General features: G+C 38.0%; 1 protein-coding gene across 1 annotated transcript in view; it reads left to right on the plus strand.

Annotated features, from left to right (window-relative positions):
- GNAT3 (G protein subunit alpha transducin 3) overlaps positions 1 to 22,794 on the plus strand; it is a 46,615-nt gene that overhangs the window by 14,208 nt on the left and 9,613 nt on the right. The window contains exons 2-5 of the mRNA XM_046670500.1: positions 3,862 to 3,904; positions 9,400 to 9,541; positions 15,828 to 15,985; positions 20,223 to 20,351. Coding sequence (XP_046526456.1) covers positions 3,862 to 3,904; positions 9,400 to 9,541; positions 15,828 to 15,985; positions 20,223 to 20,351 — 472 coding nt within the window. The remainder of the gene's footprint in view (positions 1 to 3,861; positions 3,905 to 9,399; positions 9,542 to 15,827; positions 15,986 to 20,222; positions 20,352 to 22,794) is intronic.

Here is a 22,794-nt window from a genome sequence, read left to right on the forward strand (position 1 = left end):
GTTTTTTTTGTCGTTTTTATCTTCTCCTTATGAGTGAGATCATATGATATTTGACTTTCTCCCTCTGACTTATTTCACTCAGCATAATACCCTCAAGGTCCATCCATGTTGTCACAAATGGCTGGATTTCATCATTTCTTATGGGTGAGTAGTATTCCATCGTGTATAAATACCACATCTTTATCCGTTCATCCCTTGATGGGCACCTAGGTTGCTTCCAAGTCTTGGCTATTGTGTATAATGCTGGAGTGAACATAGGGGTGCAAGTATCTTTATGCATTTGTGTTTTGAAGTTCTTTGGATAAATACCCAGCAGTGGAATAGCTGGATCATATGGTAGATCTATCCTTAATTTTCTGAGGATACTCCATACTGCTTTCCATAGTGGCTGCACCAGTTTGCACTCCCACCAGCAGTGTACAAGGGTTCCCTTCTCTTTACATCCTCTCCAACATTTGTTGTTTCCTGACTTGTTAATTATAGCCATTCTGACCAGAGTGAGGTGATACCTCATTGCAGTTTTGATTTGCATTTCCCTGATAGCTAATGATGTTGAGCATCTTTTCATATACCTGTTGGCCATCTGTATATCTTCTTTGGAGAAATCTCTGTTCAGATCTTTTGCCCATTTTCAAATTGGGTTGTTGGTTTTTTTGTTGTCAAGCTGTATGAGTTCTTTGTATATTTTGGATATTAACCCCTTATCTGATATATGGTTTGCAAATATCTTCTCCCAGTTGTTAGGTTGTCTTTTCGTTTTGTTGATGGTTTCCTTTGCAGTGCAGAAGATTTTTAGTTTGTTGTAGTTCCATTTGTTCATTTTTTCTTTTGTTTCCCTTGCCCGGTCAGACATGGGACTTGAAAATATGCTGCTCAGACCAATGTCATACAGCATACTGCCTATGTTTTCTTCTAGAGGTCTCATGGTTTCAGGTCTTACATTCAAGTCTTTAATCCATTTTGAGTTGATTTTTGTGCACGGTGTAAGGTAATGGTCTACATTCATTCTTTTGCATAGCAATCTATAGATTCAACGCAATCCCTATCAAAGTTCCAACAGCATTTTTCACAGAAATAGAAGAAAGAATCCTAAAATTTACATGGAACAACAAAAGACCCCGAATAGCCAAAGGATTCCTGAGAAAAAAGAACAAAGCTGGAGGTATCACACTCCCTGATTTCAAATTATACTACAAACCATAGTAACCAAAACAGCATGGTACTGGCACAAAAACAGACACACAGATCAATGGAAGAAAATTGAGAGCCCAGAAGTAAATCTACACGTTTATGGACAGCTAATATTTGACAAGGGAGCCAAGAGTATACCATGGAGAAAGGAGCGTCTCTTCAATAAATGGTGTTGGGAAAACTGTACTTTCTAGAATTTTATGTAAATAGAATAAATGTACTGTGGAGTATACAGAATAAATATACATACGGAATGTATAAAACAAATATACCCTTTTGTACCTTGCTTCTTTCACTGGGCATAATTATCTTGAGTTCACTGATGTTGTTGCGTGTGTCTATAGTTTGTTTCCTTTTATTGCTGGTTGCATTTTGTTGCAAAGATATGCTGCGTTTTGTTTATTTGTTTACCTGTTAATGGGCATTTGGGTGTCACTGCTTTGGGACTATTATGAGTAAAGCCGTTAGGAACATTCCTGTACAAATCCTAGAGAGGACACACATTTTCATTTCTTTGGAGTAGATACCTAGGAAGGTAATTGCTGGATTACACGATGGGTGTGTGCTTAACGTTTTAAGAGACTGCTACCTGTTTTCCAAAGTGACTGTACCATTTTCCTTCCAACCAGCAACGTCAGAGTATTTCAATTGCTCCACATCCTTGCCAATTCTTGGTATTGTGAACTTTTAAATTTTAGCCATTCTAACAGATATGTTATGCCATCTCTCTTTGGTTTAATTTGCATTTCCTTGATTACTAATGATATTGAACATTTTTTAATAAGATTATTGGTCACATATACCTTCCTTTGAGAAATATCAATTCAAATTTTTTTGTCTAATTTTATTGCTATGTCTTATTATGAACTTATCAGAATTTTTGTAAACCTAGCTACCAGTCTTTTGTTTGCTATATGTGATGTGAATATTTTCTCCTAGTCAGAGGCTTGTCATTTCATTTTCTTTTTCTTTTTTTTTTTTTTGAGGAAGATTAGCCCTGAGCTAACTACTACCAATCCTCCTCTTTATGCTGAGGAAGACTGGCTCTGAGCTCACATCCATGCCCATCTTCCTCTGCTTTATATGTGTGATGCCTGCCACAGCATGGCTTGCCAAGTGGTGCCGTGCCTACACCTGGGATCTGAACTGGGGAACCCCAGGCCACCGAAGCAGAACGTGCAAACTTAACCGCTGCACCACTGGGCTGGCCCCAGTCATTTCATTTTCTTAATAATGTCTTTTGAAGAGCAAACATTTTTGACTTTGATTGGTCCAATTTATCAATTTTTTACTTTTTGCTTGTTTGTTTTTATGTCTTATCTCAGAAATTTTTGGCTACTGCAAGGTTACAAAGATTTTTCATCCACGTATCCCTCTCGAACTTTCATAGTTTTAGTATATATACGTATATTTATCAATCACTTCAAATTATTTCTAGTGTGTTGTCATATAAGAGTTTTTCCACATCTGGTTGCTCCCACATCATTTGTTTAACATGTGAAGGGTATCTTTATACTTTCTCCTTACAAAACGTTGCAAAATTTCTTACATCTTGGGATTTTCAGACTACCTTGCTTTATGTTGTATTTTGCACTGGAGATTGCAAAGAATTTCATGCTTATTATGTCATTGTAGTCTTCTAATAATCTTGTGAGTTAAGTATTCTCAATTTACAGATGAGGAAATTAAGGTGTTAAAGGACTTGTGAAGATATTTCACACACACACGCACACACATGGAGCCAAAACTCAAAGCCAGGTCATCACACTTTACTTCACTACTTCTTGGTTTTCATTCCCCAAGGAAATACTTCTTAATGGCAAAGGAGACTCAAGAAATATGTTCAAAAAGCCTTGAGACATAGCCTGAACGATGGTTGATTTTTTTCACTAAAAGTTCATGTTTTATATTCTAAAATTCATGTGACTTTTGTATTCCTCTACATGATGTTTGCAGAATGGACAAGACCAAAATAAAGTTGTATGTTGTATGTCATCAATTAAACAAATGTTCCAGGTAAATGCAGCAGGTTCCCTATGATGCTACTGCTGTCCGCCCCAGGAACGTGGAATCCATCCCCAGACACCACCGTGTCATTCTCACCCCTTGGCTCTTGAGGTTTGTTTAGTGCTATTAGCAACTTTCCTTTGTTTAAACAGAAGAGAAATGTCTGTGTACTAATGGAATAGGCTGAATGGTTCTGGAAATGAAAGATTATTGCTTAGTGGGGTTTTTCTTCTTGCTATTTAATCAAATAGGATATATCAGGAGACATTCTGGGAGAATGAAAGTGATATAGAGACTATGAAGCTGGGACCACTTTCCTTGGGTTGAAAATCCAGGAAATGTAAGCTTTCCAAATTATGTTCAAATGTGATAATAGCATTTTTTCCTGCTGGTCTATGCATTTTGCTTTAGAAGATGCTCTCCACCTGGAACCAGACCCAAACCTGGGTCTAACATCAGTATGGAAGGGTTTGATCTTCTTCTGCTATCCCGGAAGGCAGACAGCTAACACCTTCCAAGACCTGACTGAGAGATTCCTCTCCCTCTTTATGTTGGAAAGGTATCTGCTAAAAATTCACCCATGAGATAGCGATAGTCACAGGTTTAACATCTAGATGAATTTCGTGACTATTGGTTGGTAACACTCCCCTCTTTCTGTTGCAGGAGCAGGAGAATCTGGAAAGAGTACTATCGTTAAACAAATGAAGTAGGTACACAGTATTTTACATGTTGAATATTTGATGTCTGTCCATGTATTTGACTGTTCCTAAAATAAATACTTCTGGAAAATATGATTGGTAGTCGCTAAATCACAGGAAGTGGCAGAGCTGTCACGATTCCTCTGCTAATATTCTTCCTATCCTTTAGCAGAAAGCATAACAGATGAGTAATATTATAATTTCCATTTTTCTTTTAAATTTTGTCTCTCAGCAAGGTGAATAGTAAAAGCAGGTCTGTTTTAAATATGTTAATCTGCATATGATCTAGGGCTCTAATATTGTGGGTATCAGCCATAAACATTTCAAAATATGTCAATCAATGATCCCTGTGAATTTAGGAGAAAAGAATATTTTTAACCTAATTGGCATTTTGCCTACCTGGGAATTAAATGCATATTTAAAGTTATCCCAATCATACATTTCAATTTGTTCTGGTATTATTTTCCCTACTTTTTTTCTCTTTATAATGAAATAAGTAAACCTGAATTTCTTACTAAGGATATAATGAACACATAGGTGGTATAATTCAAGAATGCAATGTCTAAATGAAAAAAATGGAAATCGACAAGTGGCGATGAGTATGTGAAACTGCATGGCTCCGTGACTGATGGAGAATTTTAAAGGACAATTCTTGCTATAGGAGAAAATGACAATCATTTTTTAGCTCATTGGTAATTATATGTTTGAGGACTTTGTTTTTTGGAACTTATCATATGAAGGAATAAGCCCAGTCAATGAAATTGTCTATTTATAGTCTAAACCACTCTGTTTTCTTCTTTCTGGTTAATAATGCCATGTAAGTTCCATATCAACCAATATTTAAGCCCCACTTTTGAAACTCCTCTCCCCTATATCTGCAACCATGTTTTTGACCTTCTCTCCTGTCTTCGAAGAACAGGCTTTCTTTGTCCTGAACACTGATCAGCTTTTGAGTTCTCAGCTCCTTCCTTGCACCCACATCACCTCGCCCTGCCTTATAACATCACACTGTGTCTGCCTCTTCTCTTCCAGCTCATAGTCATGCTCGAACCTCTCAGACCCTCTCCATTCTCTATGAGGTTAAGAGCAGTAAAAAAAAAAAAAATGACCAATTTTCTGACTATATAACCATTAAAACTTTTAAATATATTAAACCATACATATTATTAAACAAAAAATAGAAAACTAGAAAAAATCTATAATAAATATGACAGATAAATAATTGACTACCTCAATATATGAAGACATAGATTTTTAAGAAAAACAATAAGCTGCCCAATATCTATATAAATGGTAAGAGACTGTCAATGGACAGTTCACTACAGACAATTTTCGAATATTAAATATAAGTATTTTAGTTTAACCCCACTAATATAAAATAAATAAAAATTAAAGCAAAAATGATCTATTTTTCATCTTTGTAAATTAGCAAACAATATTTTTTTGGGTGGGGGGTGAGGAAGATCTTCCCTGAGCCAACATCTGTGCCTATCTTCCTCCACTTTGTATATGGGGTGCTGCCACAGCATGGCTTGATGAGCAGTATTTAGGTCTGTGCCTGGGATCCGAAACAACCAATCCTGGGCCACCAAAGCAGAGCATGCAACCTTAACCAGTACACCACTGGGCCAGCCCCAGAAAACAATGATTTTAAAACAATATTAGCCAATAAGGGTGAGGTAGTAAGAAGTGAATATTTCTCTTCACTACTTGTAAAATTATATGTTCTAGCAAATTTGTATAAATAATTTTTGCAATATACACAGTAAGCTGGGAAAATAATAACTATTGATCTTCTAAATACCTTTCTGAGAATTTTTAACAAAATGATTTAAATTTGAAAAAGTATGAAAATAAAATAATGTAAATATGAAAAATTCATGTATAAACAGATTTATGTCAGTCGTACTTAAATAATGAAATGCGAGCTAGAATGAAGTACCCTAAATTAAAATAAAACACAAGCAAATAGATTGTGAAACTATGGGACTATTCACCCTTCAACTGAAATATTTTGCATCCATTACAAGTTTTATGGATACAAGAAAGTTTTAGTAGGAGAAAATACTTAATGTTAACTGAAAAACCAAGACATGAAAATGCATAAACATCTTTATCTCAACTGACAAACAGATAATTTTTTTAAATGGAAGGACGTATACCAATGTTCAAAGAAATTTGCCTTCGGTAATGAGATTTAAAGTTACACTGCACCTTCGTTTTTAACATTGCTGGGCTTTTCACATTTTCAACAATGAACAAGTAATACTTCTGTTATTAAAAACGAGTGAGTCCCCTCATTCTTCCTCATCCTCCCTTCCTTTTCTCTGTAGAGTCTCCAGGTCAAGACCAGCTCTCTTTACTCTTTCTCTTCCCATTTAGTCTTCAGCCATTTCCATCACTCTTGAGTCTGGCAGGTCACAGAAACTGCCCTTGTCAACATCAATTATGATCTCCTAATTGCCATTTTTGATGAGCGTTCTTGAGTCCTTATTTTAATTGCATTTGGCCCCTTTGGGCTTTTCCTTCCTCAAACTTCTTCCTGGAGTCTGGGATAGCTGTCTTTCCTAGCTCACCTGCTTTAGTCCCTGATTCTCGTCTGCATCTTAAGTGTCTGTGTCTCTGATGTACAAGGTCCTCTTCTCTGCTTATTCTACACCTTATCAAATGAAAACCGGTGGAGTCCAGTGATTCTCACTACCATCTTCAAGCGGATTGTCCCAGAACATTTCTTTCAAACTCAGACACTTTGTCTAAACCGGGAAAGAAGATACATCTACTTCTATATTGTATGGATAGGTCCAAATCAGAATAAATGACATTAAGATTATCTCCCCATCTGGCCTCTATCCCCCTAAAATGAATTACACCAACATCAGCCTCTGAAGCAATAAATCTAGGTATAGTTATGCTGACCCCTCACCGTCTCACCAAGTTATGCCACATCTACGCAAGCTATGTCTCCAGACATGGCATTTCTCACTATTGTCACTACCTTAACTTCGAAACCTCAGTATTTCTAACCTAAATTAACAAAATATCTTGCTAAATAGTTTCTACCTCCCTCATCTTCCTTCCACTGCACCCGTTATCCATGCTGCCACCAACTGATCTCTTAAAAAAATTATTGTGTCTCTTTCCTGAATTGAACGCTTCACCTATGCCATCAAGATCAAACCGCTTGTCGTGGTACATAAGACACTTGAGGATCCAGCTCTTACCTGTCTCTCCATCCTAATATCTCATAATCTCCCCCTTCCTATTTTCTGCTTCAGAAATGCTGAGCTTGTATATCCCATGGACTAGCATGCTGCGGAAGGCGGTACAGCTTGGGGGCTAAGACCATGGGCTCTAAAAGCAGACTGCGCTTACTGCCCAGCTGCACCACGTTCCTACTGAGTGAGCCAGGGGTGTTGCTTAATACCTGTGCCTACGTTTCTTACCTGTAAAATAGAGATGAAAATTTTACCTACTTTAAAGGCCTTATTATGGGAAGTGAGAAGACAAGACATACAAAGCTCTTAAATGGAGCTTGGTACATATGAATAGCTCGATAGTTGTAAGCATCTATTTGGTCAAACTGATCCTTCGGCCTGGAATGGTCTCCTTCCTTTTGACTCTGAACATGACTATCTATCCCTGAAAAATCAACTGATTATCACCGCTTCCAGGCAGTCTCCCCTGATTCCCTACACTCGCATGTCCAGTAGAGATTATCACTTTTTCTTTCCTAGTTCATCGTACCATGTGCAGACGTTGTTGCTAGACATCATCGACTGTACAAAACTGGATTATGTTCTCTATCTTCCCATGGTCCAGTCCTCCCCCATAGAACTTTCTGCCATGTAGGAAGGTTCTCTATTCGCCCTCTCCAATATGGTAGCTGCTAGCCTCGTGTGGCTATTACGTGGCTAGTGTGATTGAGGAACAGAATTTTTAACTTTATTTAAATCTAATTAATGTGTCTAGTGGGGACTGTATTGGACAGTGGAGCTCTACTCTATAGGTTTTGGGGAGGAAGGACTCATATAATTTATTCATTCTCTCCAGCACATAATGCAGTGTATTACAGAAAATGCCAGTAGTTATTACTTTGAACAGACCTAGGAATCCACTTGCAGGCAGAGAGTCTATTCACAGACATGCACTTGTGCAGCCCCGAGAAAAACAATGTTGTTTACACTCCCACTACAACGGGACATTTTTAAGTCTGTGTTGTGATAGATATTTCCTAGTCCTATGATGAAAGGATAGATTAGAACCTGTTCCAGTAAGAAAAGCTAAATGCCCCCAGTTTATCTGTAATTGCCATTTTAATTTAACATTTAAAATAATTCTGCAGTTTCAATTTTTGACAGAGAACTGGAGTTTCTTTAATGAACTTATTCATGACCTATCCATAAAGAAATTTTACTGCATTTTTTCTACAGCCTTTGTCTGTTTTACTTCCTTATTTAAGTTATTTAATTGTTTAATACAACACGACAAACATGGCCAGGTTTAAAGTAAAAAGACAGAAAACTGGCAATCAAATATCAAAAACAAGAAGTAATAGCTATAGGTACTGCCTTTATCCTCTCACTGCAGAACCCGTGTATTTGAAGGTTTTAACATCTCGAGAGGCATTTGTGTTCTCTTCCTCCTTTCCTACAGCCTCTGTGCCTATAGACACAACACAAATCCTCAGTGATATGACATCCAAAATGATGCCTAATGAACACAAATCACTTCAAAAACAATAAGAATAAAATGACAGGAAGGATCAAGAACGTATTATGACAGAAAGATGCAATAAAGTAATTAGCATATGCAAAGAATCTAGTTCTTAACAGGCAGATCTATTTTAATGTATTATTTCAAAACTATTATTAAAACTTTGAGTTCTGATTGAATGAGTGGAAGGAAAAGAAGAGTTCAGCCAAACAGAGTGTCTGGGCTTTCCCACTTGGAGAATTCAGTGGCACGCACACAGAGGCAAAGTGACACAGGATTTAACAGCAGGTAATTACCTACGTTGAGAAAAGACACCTTTGTTAATCCTATAAATAGAAAGAGGCACTCATTTTCTAGCGTGTCTTAAGTGACAGGAAAAGACACTGATGTTCTACTAAATTACGTCGCTTCCTCTAGACATCAGGTTATAAACACCACACGCGTTTCCAGAACTCTGGGAATCTGGAAATATTTGTCTTGAACAGAAATAAACTTTCTAAGTAAAATGCTTATCATTTACTCATTTTAAATAGAGGTTTACCTACAGCAAATCCTAAGTCCTTATATTTAGCCTGAGGAGCTCAGAAAAAAAAATTGTATTAAACCCCAAAGATAATAAAAATTCAAAGCCATAAAAATTGTTCAGATTTAGCATATACATATGGACAAAATTCTTCCTTTTTTAACAAATTATACTGTAATTTTATTCAAGCAAATTATTACCGATGTGTTCTGGTATTACAAGAGGTTGATTATTCACCTCACAAAAGCTTTCCACGTTACGTTGTAGGATCATCCATAAGAACGGATACAGCGAGCAAGAATGCATGGAGTTCAAAGCAGTGATCCACAGCAATACGTTGCAGTCCATCCTCGCTATCGTGAAAGCCATGGGCAGCCTCGGCATTGACTACGTGCATCCCAGAAGTGCCGTAAGTATGCTAGGGTGACCATCGTGGGTCCTACAGTGGAGTTTGAGCCATAAAACAGTAGGACTTTTACTACATCTGTAGTACTAATCTGTACCGAAATTTTAGGGATATGAAAACAGAGAGGAACGTGGCTCCAGCCAGTCGCCTCCTTCTCTAGGTTACAATTTGCCTCCAGTAAAAAGCGGCTGCGGGAACTGACCGCCAACATCCTTCTGTTCTTCACCATCCTGTGACTTAGTGGTTATGTTTTCACTTGAGGGTAGTTCAGTTGTGGGTCTGACTCTGGCTTCTTCTAACAACCTAGCATTTAACCTAGCCCTTAAGACAACCTGGCCTAACTCCCTTATTCAAAAATGTGAAAAATAGGGGCCAAAGAGGATTAGAAATCTGGCCTGCCTTAAAATAGCTGGAGTTGAGGGCAAAACCCACTCCTCCTGGCTTCTATCAGAGTGCTTTTCCTATGCAAGGATTTTTGTAAAAATACCTATAGTGATTAGGAATATTTCTTTTATTCTTTCCTTCTAAGCAATAGTAGTTCCTGAAACAGAGGTTCCTTCTGCATTCCTTTGAGGATGATTTAACAGTGCTTGAATTTGCATGTGTAATATTCCACATATTTGCATCGCAGAAGTTGGAAATCACCACCTTGCCTAGTTTTACTTATTTAAATACATCATGTACTTTGTATGGCCCAGTGATTGCAAATCAGTGATGCCAGTCATCACCAAAGGCCTGAAATCTGTTGGTTAAGAGTGTTGATGGCCTGGCATGCAGGTGGAGTGAAAATAATAGATTCCATACATTGCTGCCGTATACTGAGCTAAAAAATAAAAGTAAATGCAATTTATTCACATCAGACATTGAACGGTGTAAGCAGAGTAACTTAAGCAGCACCAAGCGAGAGGTACAACTTCTCAGGGGTACCTATGTCTTCAAATATCAGTATCACCGTTGTCAGGCGCTGACTTGATGTAAACTACAGCAGTTTCAATCACATTCTTTATTATTTGATTTTGAGATTAATACAGCCTGCATCTGGCTTAAACGGTTTATTCAACAGATTAATTACTACACGCTTTACCTGCACATGGTTTTCTGAGTTGTGATGTCCTATGGCTTTCTGTTACCTTTTGATTTGTCTATTTATACCAGTTTATGTGTTTTTACACATCCATCTGTACATCATCACATGGACTACCATCCAAAGAGAGAAGATTCCTGATAGAAAATTTGCATCAGCTTTTTCAGTCACTAATTCTATAAGTTTGGACGAGTTACTTAATCTCTATGATTTTCAGTTTTTTCATCCACAAAATGTTAGTACTTTCCTCACTAAATTCCAAGGACTATTATAGGACAAAGCAGAAACACAAGAAATCCACTTAAATGCAAAGTTTTGCAGAATGTAAGCTCCCAGCAAATCATTCCTTTTCAATAATCACTTCAAATGTAGGCTCATTAAAATTTGTGTATCAAAGTCTACACATCGAACATCATTTGAAAGAAATATTTTTCATTAAACTATTATGATATGGCAGACATTTGTCCGGACACTGGGGATATACCTAGGAATCAGCACTAAATGAGATGGAGATAGATTGGCCCTCGAGAGAGGAAAGACTAATGTTGGACAAGCAATAACAAAGCATCGGCTCTTACAAAAGGGCAGCACAGCTAGATGTGGGGCTGGATCCTACTCGCCCCTAGAATTACTGAGAAAGAGAGTTGTTTCACAAGAGGGGATGCAGGAGTACTCAACAGTTTTGTTTTGGAAATGTTGAGTTTGTAAGTGCTGTGGGATGTCCACATGCGTAAGCAGTTGAAAATGTACCTTTGAAGTTGAAAAGAGATATTTTGGTTAGAGATCTAAGTCTTGCCATCATTGGCATCCTGTTACCCTATGGCAGGCACGTGGTTTACGCTGAGGGAGTGGACGGGATGGCAGGGGACAAGCGCTCCGATTGAGAGGAGAAGGGGAATTTAGGTAACAATGTTGAAAGACTCCATCATTTCCTGGTCATTGAGAGGAAGAGGAAACGTTGGAAGAGAGGATGGAATACAAAAAGGAAAACTAGGAGTATGTGGAGTCACAGAATTCAAGAGAAATGTTCCAATGGGACATTATCTAAGTTGAAAGGTCTTGAGAGGTCAAGGAAGAAGTATACTTAAAAGAATCTATTGGATTTAATAGTACAGAGGTCATTGGGGATCTAACAGAAGAAGCGTTAGAGGATTTGTGGATGCAGAATCCAACGAAGTGTGTTGAGAAATGAGACGAGAATATGGGAAGCATTTAAAGGTGATTTCAGGAACGAGAGTGAGGAGCAGGAGAGAGACGGCCCCTGCAGTTGAAGAAGGACGCAGCTAGAGGGGGCTTGTTCTCGTTTTGGTTTAATATTTGACAGACTAAGTTCATGAATATAGAACTTATAAAGAGAGTAAAGCTGAAGAGACAAGAGGGGCATAACAAAGGCATTTACTAAATTTCTGTTTATCCTCTCTGAGTGTTATTCCATCCTATTTTAGAACATCTAAAACATTCACCAGACCAACATAAAAGAATGTTGAAAGTTCTCACACTTTTATCACATGATTTAGGTAGTTTTGCGACCGTCTTTGACACAGCTCCCTACAATATGAGCCAAAGAACATTGACTACTCAAGACATTCTATGATAAAAGCTCCGGGGTCAGATCAGTTTGGGATGCATACATGCTATAACAACTTCTTGGAAATTGGCAAACAAAATTAGTCTCCCAAGGCTCTGAAAACCTTGTAGCAACAAAACCCGGCATTTTTAAACTGACATTTTCCAAAATTACTAGGTTATGATAGCCTCTCCTTTCTTTGACATATCTTTTCTACAATCTCTGGAAATGTGACTGTAGAGTTCAGAATGAGCTCCATGAGGTCCTACCTGAGGTTCCTAATATTGATCAGGAAGGTCTGGTAACCTGTAGAGAAAATACGTGTTTTGCTTTCTATGCAAGATCGTCCCAGAACTGTACAACCTTGAGAGAACAAACCACGATTCCCAACCTTTTCCAAATAAATCATAAGGAGATAAAATCTTCAGGAAGCCACTCAAACCCCCTTGGAGCTATTTGAAAAATGTTGGAAATTATTGGAGATTTCTTATAGTTTCTCTAGATCATGAAGTTGGAGCTAATTAGCATATTCATTTAATTGATTCCTTCATTAAACAATATTTCAGGGACATGTACTATGTGTTAGGTTCTCTCCTCAGTCTTAAGGATGTAGAAATGAGCAAAACAATATAGACTGTTAGTCTTCCTGAGGCTTATAGTCTAATACAAAAGATGCAAAGTAAATAAAGAAAAATGCACTATACAGATAGTAGTAAGTGTCATGATGTAAAATCAAGGAGGTAAGGGACCAAAGAGTGATGAGAGGATGGAAGAAAGGTGGCCATAGAAGGCATTCTTCAGGGGATGGTATTTGGGAAGAGACTTGAAAAAACAGGAAGCAAGCCACAGGGAAGACATGGAGGGAACAGGCCTTCAAATGCTCTGAAATGGGGGCTGGGCGAGTTCAAGTTGCAGGAAGGAGTTCAGTGCATCTTGAGGAAAGATGGGGAAGGATGGAGAGAGAAGGAAATAACATTGGAGAGACAGTGGTGGGTCAAACCATGTGGAACCTCGTGAGCCATAAGGGCTTTCAGTTTTATTTTGAGTTTGTTGGGAAATTACTGGAATTTTCTAAAGATAAGAGTAAGATAATCAGTTTTCAATCAATTTGGCTGTTATGTAGAAGGCAACTTCTCATAAGGCCGGTTAATTTTGGTGTCATATACTAAAAAAAATTCAAATTTGATCAGTGGGCCCAATCCCTTAAACAAGTGAATTTCGATTCTATAAATGACCATGTCAGCTCTTTCATAACTGCAGAAGAACTTCAAGAATCAAAATACAGTGTGTTCTAATGAGATGTTGTGTATGGTTAATAAAACTGTATATTGCCAGATTCTCAATTCGGGCTGCTCATTTGGAACTTGGAGGTTTTTAACTTGGGAGGTTTTTAAAAATACCTTTGCAGAATCTGACACTCTGAGATTATGATTGATTTTTTTTGGGTTGAGGTCCTCGTATCAGTATTGTTTTAAAGTTCCCCACATGCCTATAATGTGCAGCCTGGTTTGAAAATCACCACCACTGGCTTTACCAATGCATGCAATAAACTAAAAAAATTAAACTTCTCAAGAAACAAAAACCAAACTGACAGGATGGCCGGTCCCTAGGGGAGGTACTAGGGTTGAAATGGGGTCAGTCAGTCTTCAGGACATTTAAATGTTCAAGGTGAGACTTTACTCATGACATCTATATAAGTAAAGAATATTTAAATTAAAAATGGAACATTTTAAAAAGAAATGGAAGAGTATATTAGCTTGGTTTATAAAGGTATGCTAAGAGGGCGTGTAACTTTCTCCCTGTAGGGACAAAACTAAGCAACTGTTTCATTGCACGATTTGTCCTAAATGGCACTGTAACAGTGAAAGGATGACGCCAGCAATGTGACTGGATCATATTTCGCTGGATTTGCAATTCTCCCTTACATCCAACTAATTGGGAAGAAGGATATTGAGATTTACCCCGTGCTGATGCAAGAAAATGGGGTCAAGCCTTTGATTTTGGCCATTTCTGATTTTTGGCCTAATGATCATCTGATCAGTTTGGTTTGGCAATTAAATCTGAATGTGAAGAAAGACGAAATAAGGTTTTTAGTCTTGACAGAGCCTCTCTTTAACAATGAGAGACATATCCTTAGTTTTGCCTGCAAAGAGCAGATTTTTAATAAAACAGTGAAATAAACCTGTCATCAATTTAAAATAATAACAAACTGAACTGTATCAAAAAAGCAATGGGTCCTTAGTGGACATGCTTCATTGGTAGCCACCTGACATCGCACAAAATATGTTTGGGTTTGGCTCTCTCAATGCTTATTGTCCTTATTGGTTTGCCAAATTGACCTCCCAGTCTTAGACTGCCCCTTTGTAAAATGAGAAAATACAGTATCTGTGTGGCTGTTATTGTGAGGACTGTGTGAGATGTTAAACGTGCTGTCATGAGTATAATAATACGTACTAGAAGGAGTATGAGCGAGAAGGAGTACAAGCTTTGGAGAAGCATGATTTGAGCCTAGTCTTCCTTTGCCTGGTCTTGAATCATGGTCAATACTTTAATTATTCTGAAACCCATATTCTTAATCTTAAAATTTTTTTCATCATAAATGTCTTTGATGATTAGTTGAAATAAACCATGGACTGTATTATTTACTCAATAAACTGTTCTTGGGGCTGGCCCCGTGGCCGAGTGGTTAAGTTTGTGCGCTCCGCTGCAGGCAGCCCAGTGTTTCGTTGGTTCGAATCCTGGGCGTGGACATGACACTGCTCATCAAGCCACGCTGAGGCAGCGTCCCACATGCCACAACTAGAAGGACCCACAACGAAGAATATACAACTATGTACCAGGGGGCTTTGGGGAGAAAAAGGAAAAATAAAATCTTTAAAAAAATAAATAAATAAAATAAACTGTTTTTTTCCTTCTGCTCTTGTTACTCCAAATATCCTATTAGGACTACCACAATTCTTGCTTTCTATTTTTTTTCTTTTCTTTTCCTCTCCTCTCTTCCTTAATGAAGTCTCACCTGTGCCCTACTGATTTACTCTAAAGGCAAGCAATTAGCAACACCTGCAGGAATGTTCAAAAACAGTGCGTGAATCAAAATGTTGACCATTCCTTATTTATATGATTACAAAGAGGTCTGTGATGGCAAATAATATTGTATATCAATTTTTTTTTAACAAATACAATTTTAGAGATTTTTACTCCAATTCTTACTTGGTACTTTTATTTTCTGGAAGATATATGGCCATGATCAAAGGAAGACAATATGCCAGATTAGATCAGTTCCTTACCGCTTCACCCCAGCATTCTGACCCTACGACAGCTCAACGGAATTACACCAAAGTACTGTTAAACATTTTGACATCATAGTCAGAAGTTAGTGATATATACCAAAATATCCTATGTTCTCCCCATAACATTTCCTAGTTTTTGTAACGGAGAACTCTTCTGGACATCAGCCAACCATTATAAGAAACGTTAGTTCTGTTAACCTTAAGATATATTGAACAGATGTTCAATGGAACTATTACCTAAAGGAATAAGACAAAAATCATCAAACTGAAATGCTGTATTTAAAAAAAAGAACATGTGATTCCAAATAACAACCCATTTTTATCCCTCTCACGAAAACATTCCCATAGGAAGACCAACGGCAACTTTGCGCGATGGCGAACACCCTGGAAGATGGCAGCATGACGCCAGAACTGGCTGAGCTGATAAAGCGGCTGTGGAGAGACCCAGGCATTCAGGCCTGCTTTGAGAGGGCGTCTGAATATCAGCTCAACGACTCAGCCGCTTAGTAAGTGCATGCGTTTTGATAGGAACAAGCTGAAACATTTAAAGTTAAGAATTATAACTCTGTGTACTCTGTATTTATAGTCGCAAATGAAGAAAATAAAATGGCTTTACATTTTATTATACGAAAAAGTGGTAATTGAAGAGAAATAAAAATGACCAAGAGGATAGAATGAGATGTAAAAAATACAACAAAGGGAACATTTTAAATAGGTAATTTTGCAACCATTTGCCTGAGAAGATCCTTATCTTGTAAATATTTTCTCCCAATTAAAAGGAATTAATCATTGTGCATTATGTTCAACATAAACACACACAGGGGATGTGCACACTGAGGTTTTGGGCTATCCATTTCATTACTGAAATTATCTTCTAAAATAATCTTATTAATGACATATGCTTTGGCTCCATTGGTTTGATGACCTTGATAAAGAATTCTGGAAGAAAATAACACAATGATTTTCAAAATACTTACATATTGTGGCATTCTTTTTGAGTCTCAAGAAAGATTATATAATTTTCACAGCTAATGTCATCCAGTTAGCAATTATCAGCCACCAGGAAATTAGGAGGTTGTGACACTATTTATAACTTCTCTGTAAAAACGAACTTGAATTTCCATTTTGGAAAGTGGTTCTTAACCTATCCCGTAGTTATATGCCTGCATGCATGTGTGCACAAGCATGTAAATACAATCTAATTACTTGTTGTGTATTCCTGTCCATGCATATGAATGTGTACAAAGGTATACACAGAGTCCTTTTGATGAACTCCCAACAGATGATGCTAGCAGGACTTTGAAAAAAAACAGCAGTGCAAAAGAGAAACAAATGAAAAATTATCTGGGGACAGAACAATGAAACTTGAATGATACTTCAGATTTTTAATCATGATGGGCAGAAAGATTATGGAGAGAAAACAAACCACGTAAATTCTAGGAAAACAAAACGACAGTCTTCTGTGAATACTCATTCATGCTCATTTTAAATTCCAAACTCCACGAACACACGCCCTGGGAGGAAGGTCCAGCTCTCGTCCCTCTGGAAGGAGAGAATGGATCTCATCCTGCGCTTACATAAACTGAATAACTGTTTTCATACGTGTCCCACTGCCTGGCCACATTTTAAGACGAAGAGAGTTCTCTGTAGTACAGAAAACATTGATTTTTCTGTATGAATCGTTGATAAAGGCAGTTAGAATTAATAAGAAACTTTTGTGGAATATTCTCATAAAATGTGGCTTAGCAAAGTTCTGGGGAGGGAGGAAGAGAATAGAGACGTAAGATCGATAGATAGATAGACGACAGCTGTAATTAATCTACTTAGTTTTGGATACATATTTTTTATTAAACATGATTTTTCTCTTAAAATACTGTAAGAAATGTATTTGCAATTATATTATCATTATGTTTACCAAATTCTTTGCTCTTTGATAGCAAAAAATGTTTACATATTGTAGCGTCAAAATGGGCAGATAAAATGACATTTTATTGTGTTTTCTAGACTTTCTAATGTTAGTTTTAGCTTTCTCCTTTGTTTTGAAGCATAAAATACATTTTACACTGGGACTATCCATCACATTATAAATTCAGATTAAAAGCGTTTATCCGTTCTTCAAGTTAAACACATCTACACAATATCCTCTTATACCCATTTTGTGAACGTTGCCTGTGTTGTAATGGTTTTTAACTACCCAGATTTGTTTGCAGAGCAAGAGAAAAACAACAAGAAAGCTGATATCCCCCTTGTGTCTAAGAAAGATTTCATGTAAAATAAAAGTTTAAAAGGTTAATGGTTTTTTGCCCATGGGAGTCCTTAAAAGGAAGATTAAGTAAAAGCTTGCTAAGAAAAAATGTTGAATGGCTATTGCTTTCTTCCAAAAATTAACAGAGAATTTTTTTCAAACACTGAATTACATTCACATTTTAAAACTAAATGTCATAGCAGATGGGGACTTTATCCACGGCTACTTCATATGCATTACGTAGGGCAGTGGTCGCTTTCTCTCTTTCCCTCTTCCACTCCCTCTGTCTTCTTTCACTCCTTTCTTTCACTTTTTGGTGAAAGTGAGATATTTGTTCTCTCAAACTCAGAGACCCTTCAAGTTGGGGCTAAGGAAGAGGCGGGTGAGCCCACACAGCTGTGGTCCCGTCCCCAACACCCTGATCATTACTAGCAAACTGAAAGGGAAGCTTCCTAACAGTGGCAAACAGCGAAGATTCAATTAATCCTTCACGGTTTACAGATCAAGGCTGTTTGGTGTGCTACTTAAATTCCATGTGCTTTAAGATTCAAGTAGACTTCACCAGGAAAAATACTATTTTTTCGTGATTAGAAAAAGAATCAGACTTTTTTAAGTGATTTGCGCTACATGTATTTAGGAACTCTGGTTTGCTTTAAGCTTTAGACCACAGGGTTGAGCACTCAAATCCTATATTTGTTTATTAAAACAAGCATTTTAAATGTAAATTTGTCACTGGGCTAAGGCCTCTGCCTTGCCTGACATCATTTACACATGCAAATAAAAGTACATTCAAACGTGTCTTTACCAAGCATTCATTTAGCTGCATTAAAATGAGCTTTACCTCTCTGATGGCAGGTAGGTTTCTGCTTTGTTCTGGCTCCTGCAAGAACCAGTTGACCAGTTGCACCCACCACACACGCAGACTTAGCCAATAGGAAATTCACAAAGGAACTCACTTCACAAACTAGAAAGTAGATAAACCAGAAAAATCTTCCCATACTTCCTTCTGATATATTTATATCTTGATTTGTCTCTCTTTTTAAGAAAAAATAAACTTTATTACAATAAAACATGATAAATTTTCATGTTAAATATATATACATATATGTGTGTTTCTGAAATGTAATTGTCTATTTGTCCATGGGCCAAAATCCCTTTTGGGCATTTGCCTTTTCTTAGTTTGTTTCAGCTTAAAAGTGGAAAGATTCTCCAAGAAAAAATTATCTATATTGCTGTTAATTTATTTTTTAAAAATGATTAAATAGCTTTGTTTTTTTAAGGCATTTGTGCTAGGTGCTAAGGCATTAACAGCTCAACTTAGTCCCTGAAAACTTCAGCTTTTGAATAATGACTAATATTCAGCTGGACTCTACCTCTCAAATTCTGTCTGGATGGCTGTACGCCCATCATGGTCTTTCTATTTAAGCTATGCATGTAAACTTGGTTGAATGTGATGGCCAAATTTGTCATAAAAAGCTTACCAGGCTATTACTATCTCTATTTAACATTTTCACAGAAATAGCCATATTGCTAAGCTATTAAAAAAACCTCAGTATCAAAAGTCTAAAACAATGGTTTTCAGCTGTTCTTAAAACAATAAAACACTTTGGTTTAGTCTAAAGACATCACCTGGTTTCAAGGATGAAGCTAAGAGCAGGCTCTTCCCTCTAGTCTAACAGACTCTTAGAACACGCAGCTTAATCAGTCAGTCCTGCGTCTCACCAGCCCCCTGGATCCCGTGGACAGAAAGATGACAGTGTGCAGCCTGGTGACAGTAGGGTTTTCAAATAGGGCCTCCGGGTAAGAGTTAAGGACACACTGATGGAAGAGAAGAGCAGGAAGGAATGGGTCTAATGTGGGACTTCAGCCTTCTGCCCCCAGAAGTGCTGGCTCAGGGATGGGTCAGCAATTTCGTGAGCTAGTTCCAGCATGAATCAGCAAGAAAGTCAAAAGCTGCTTTTATTGAGCTAACTGGATACAGTCACGGCACTTAAAGAAAATGCTTCTGAGTCCCAAGCTAGACCATCCATGGAGAAACAACACAACAACCTTCAAATTATATCATTAAAACCGATCATTCTCTTAAAATTCAAGGTGCTGGAAGTCAAACTGGAGCGTTTTGAGGATAATCCAGTGACTGGCATTAGAAGGTAGCATTTTTTTGGTCTAGATCAAGCCCCATAAAGAAAACTTTTCTCTCAAACGCCTACCCATATTCCAGCAAATCTATCACTGACACCTTATAAAATGCAAACTAGGGCAGCACTGACGTGTCCACCTCTAAAGGAAGCCCCAAGCATCAGCGTGGGCCACACTCAGGGCTCTGCAGCATCCCGGCCACGGCGCTCTTGCAATTCCCATGAGCCAGAGTTTGAGAAGCACCACTCTGCAGTCGATAATGTTAATGGACCCTAGACTAAAAATTCGTTTGTACTGAATCCTAATATCTTCAAATGCAAAGTTACAAATCTACATGCTATTTCATTTCTTTTTATTAGCTACCTTAATGATTTGGACAGAATAACAGCTCCTGGATACGTCCCAAATGAGCAAGACGTCCTACACTCTCGAGTGAAAACGACGGGAATCATTGAAACTCAGTTCTCCTTTAAAGACTTGCATTTCAGGTATGATCAAATGTCTTTCCTAACTATCAAGAGAAATATGCCACAGGCTCAGTGTCTCTTCGCGGAGAACAGCTCTCACCCCTGGTCATGAGCCCTGAGTCTCGGGCGTGCTCACTAGACATGGTTAGCTCCCAACATGGTTAGCCCTCCTACAGCCCTGCACCCAACCCTCGTCCCAGCCTCATCCCTGTCTCCAAAAACAACGTTTCTTTCTCGAGCAGGTGGGAGCTCAATTTTATTTTCCTCATTCTTGAAACTGATATCCTACTCAAAAAGAAAAGGGAATATATTTAACATTTAATCAACAGGTTCCAAGGATCCTATTTCCTTTGCTTTCCTAACTCCTATTTGCTTGAAATATTTTTATTAATTTTTCCTTAATTAAAAAAATGCAAATAAGAAGAGAATTATTTGAATGTGTTACTATTTACTGGAATAACAAGGCCTATTTATAAGCATGATCTGGGTATGAAAATGAGGCCATTATTTTCATTGCTGTTGCATTATCAAGAACTTCCTAGAAGTTCCATTGCCAAATTACTCATTTACTGCACCAGGAAATGGAAATCTAAACACAGTGTTAGAAAATGCCCCCTTGGGGCTGGCCTGGTGGTGCAGCAGTTAAGTTTGCACGTTCTGCTTCTTGGCTGCCCGGGGTTCACTGGTTCGGATCCCGGGTGTGGACATGGAACCCCTTGGCAAGCCATGCTGTGGTAGTTGTCCCACATATAAAGTAGAGGAAAATGGGCACAGATGTTAGCTCAGGGCCAGGATTCCTCAGCAAAAAGAGGAGGATTGGCAGCAGTTAGCTCAGGGCTAATCTTCCTCAAAAAAAAAGAAAAAGAAAATGTCCCCTGACACTTAAGCACCTCTCCCTATGGACTGTGGGTGAGATTGGCTATTTAAACATTAAAACCAGGCTTTAGATGGACCCTTTAGAAAAGAAAAAAAAATTAATAAAAATGTAATTAATAAAGTGATTCACATATGCAAAAATGGGAATATTTTTAAAAAGGAGAAAATCTGGAGAAAAGATGGCAAATACTTGTGAGGAAAAATTTGTTTCGGTGGGATAAAAGCTTTAACATTTTTTAAGTACTAAAGTTGGTGACACATAATATCTAATTAGAATGGCTATTACGTAGAGGGTCAGAATATTTTCCAGTTAATATACAAGAAAGCTCTTCAAAATAGATACCTAAATTTCAGGCCTCGCAAATAGTTGATTTTCTGAAAGATGAGCCCAGATCAAACCAGGATAAAGGGGCTTCGAAGACCAGAATCGACACCCACTCTCAGCAAATGTAAGCAGACCTCAGTCCTGTCCTCACCATGGTATAGCTCCTCTCTGACAACTGCTTTCTCCAGACTCCTGATCTTTGATCCAGGTTCTGGGGTTTCCCTTTGGGAGCCCACGTCCGGTTGCTTCTCCCCTCTGCCCCTCTAAAGCCCGCCAGGTTGTTGTTGACTCATTCCCTCTTCTCTCTTACTCTGTTTTCCTCTCCAAATTTCTCACCTAAAGACAGACCAGAAGCTGAGTGTAGTTCTTGAGTGTGGTCCTACACCCTGGGGCTGAGATCCAGTCCAGGGTCTTCATTAATCAGCAGTAGTCGTTGAGGAACAAAGAAACCTTTACTTGCCTAATGAGTTTGTTGTACAGATTAGATGTAGTTAAGTCACAGCGGAGAGCTCTATCTTGATGTCACCTTAGCTTCCATAAGCCAGTGGGATTGTCTGGATCCTCCACTGTCTGGATCATAAGCCAGTTTTGAAAATTAATGTTACATATTGAACATCTAGAGGCTCACAACCCTGGTCGTTCTCTACGACACCAGTCATTTTAGCATCTTCTCAGAGATGGTCAGCATCATGAACTACCCTTTTATCTATTTGTTCCTTGAAAGATTTCTCCAGGATCATACGTAGAAGTGCCAGAAATGTGATTAGAATTCACATCTTTCTAACTTCAAACACCACACTTCTTCCCCTGTATAACACTGATGGGCTATTGGGTAAATTGGAGCGAAAACCATTCTTCTTCTGTAGAGTAAGTACTCTTTCCAGTGTTGTTGGTCCTCTACAATTCCCTTCAGAGAGAAGCGGGAGGAGGAGCAAAATGGCGGCCTGTTGGTGAGGTACCTTTGAGTTAGGGGGGCTCTGAGGTACTCACACGTCTGTGCTTCTAAAACCAGGGTGACACAAAGATTGCCAAAGGACATACAGAACCTCAGGAAGTCATGTTCCTTTCCCGGAACATCTATTTCTCTTAGTACAAGTATTATGTATGTACTTAGTACATGTCTACTTAGTACGAGTATTTCACAAGTATTATCAATATTTATAAATTTTTTAAACAATTTTATTCTGAGTAGGATACAGCATTTGCATTAATCTTTTTAGGTAAAACGTTATTTTAAAGATATGTTTCCCTCATAGTAGGCCT

The sequence above is a fragment of the Equus quagga genome, chromosome 8, assembly GCF_021613505.1.
Source record: "Equus quagga isolate Etosha38 chromosome 8, UCLA_HA_Equagga_1.0, whole genome shotgun sequence".
NCBI lineage: Eukaryota > Metazoa > Chordata > Mammalia > Perissodactyla > Equidae > Equus > Equus quagga.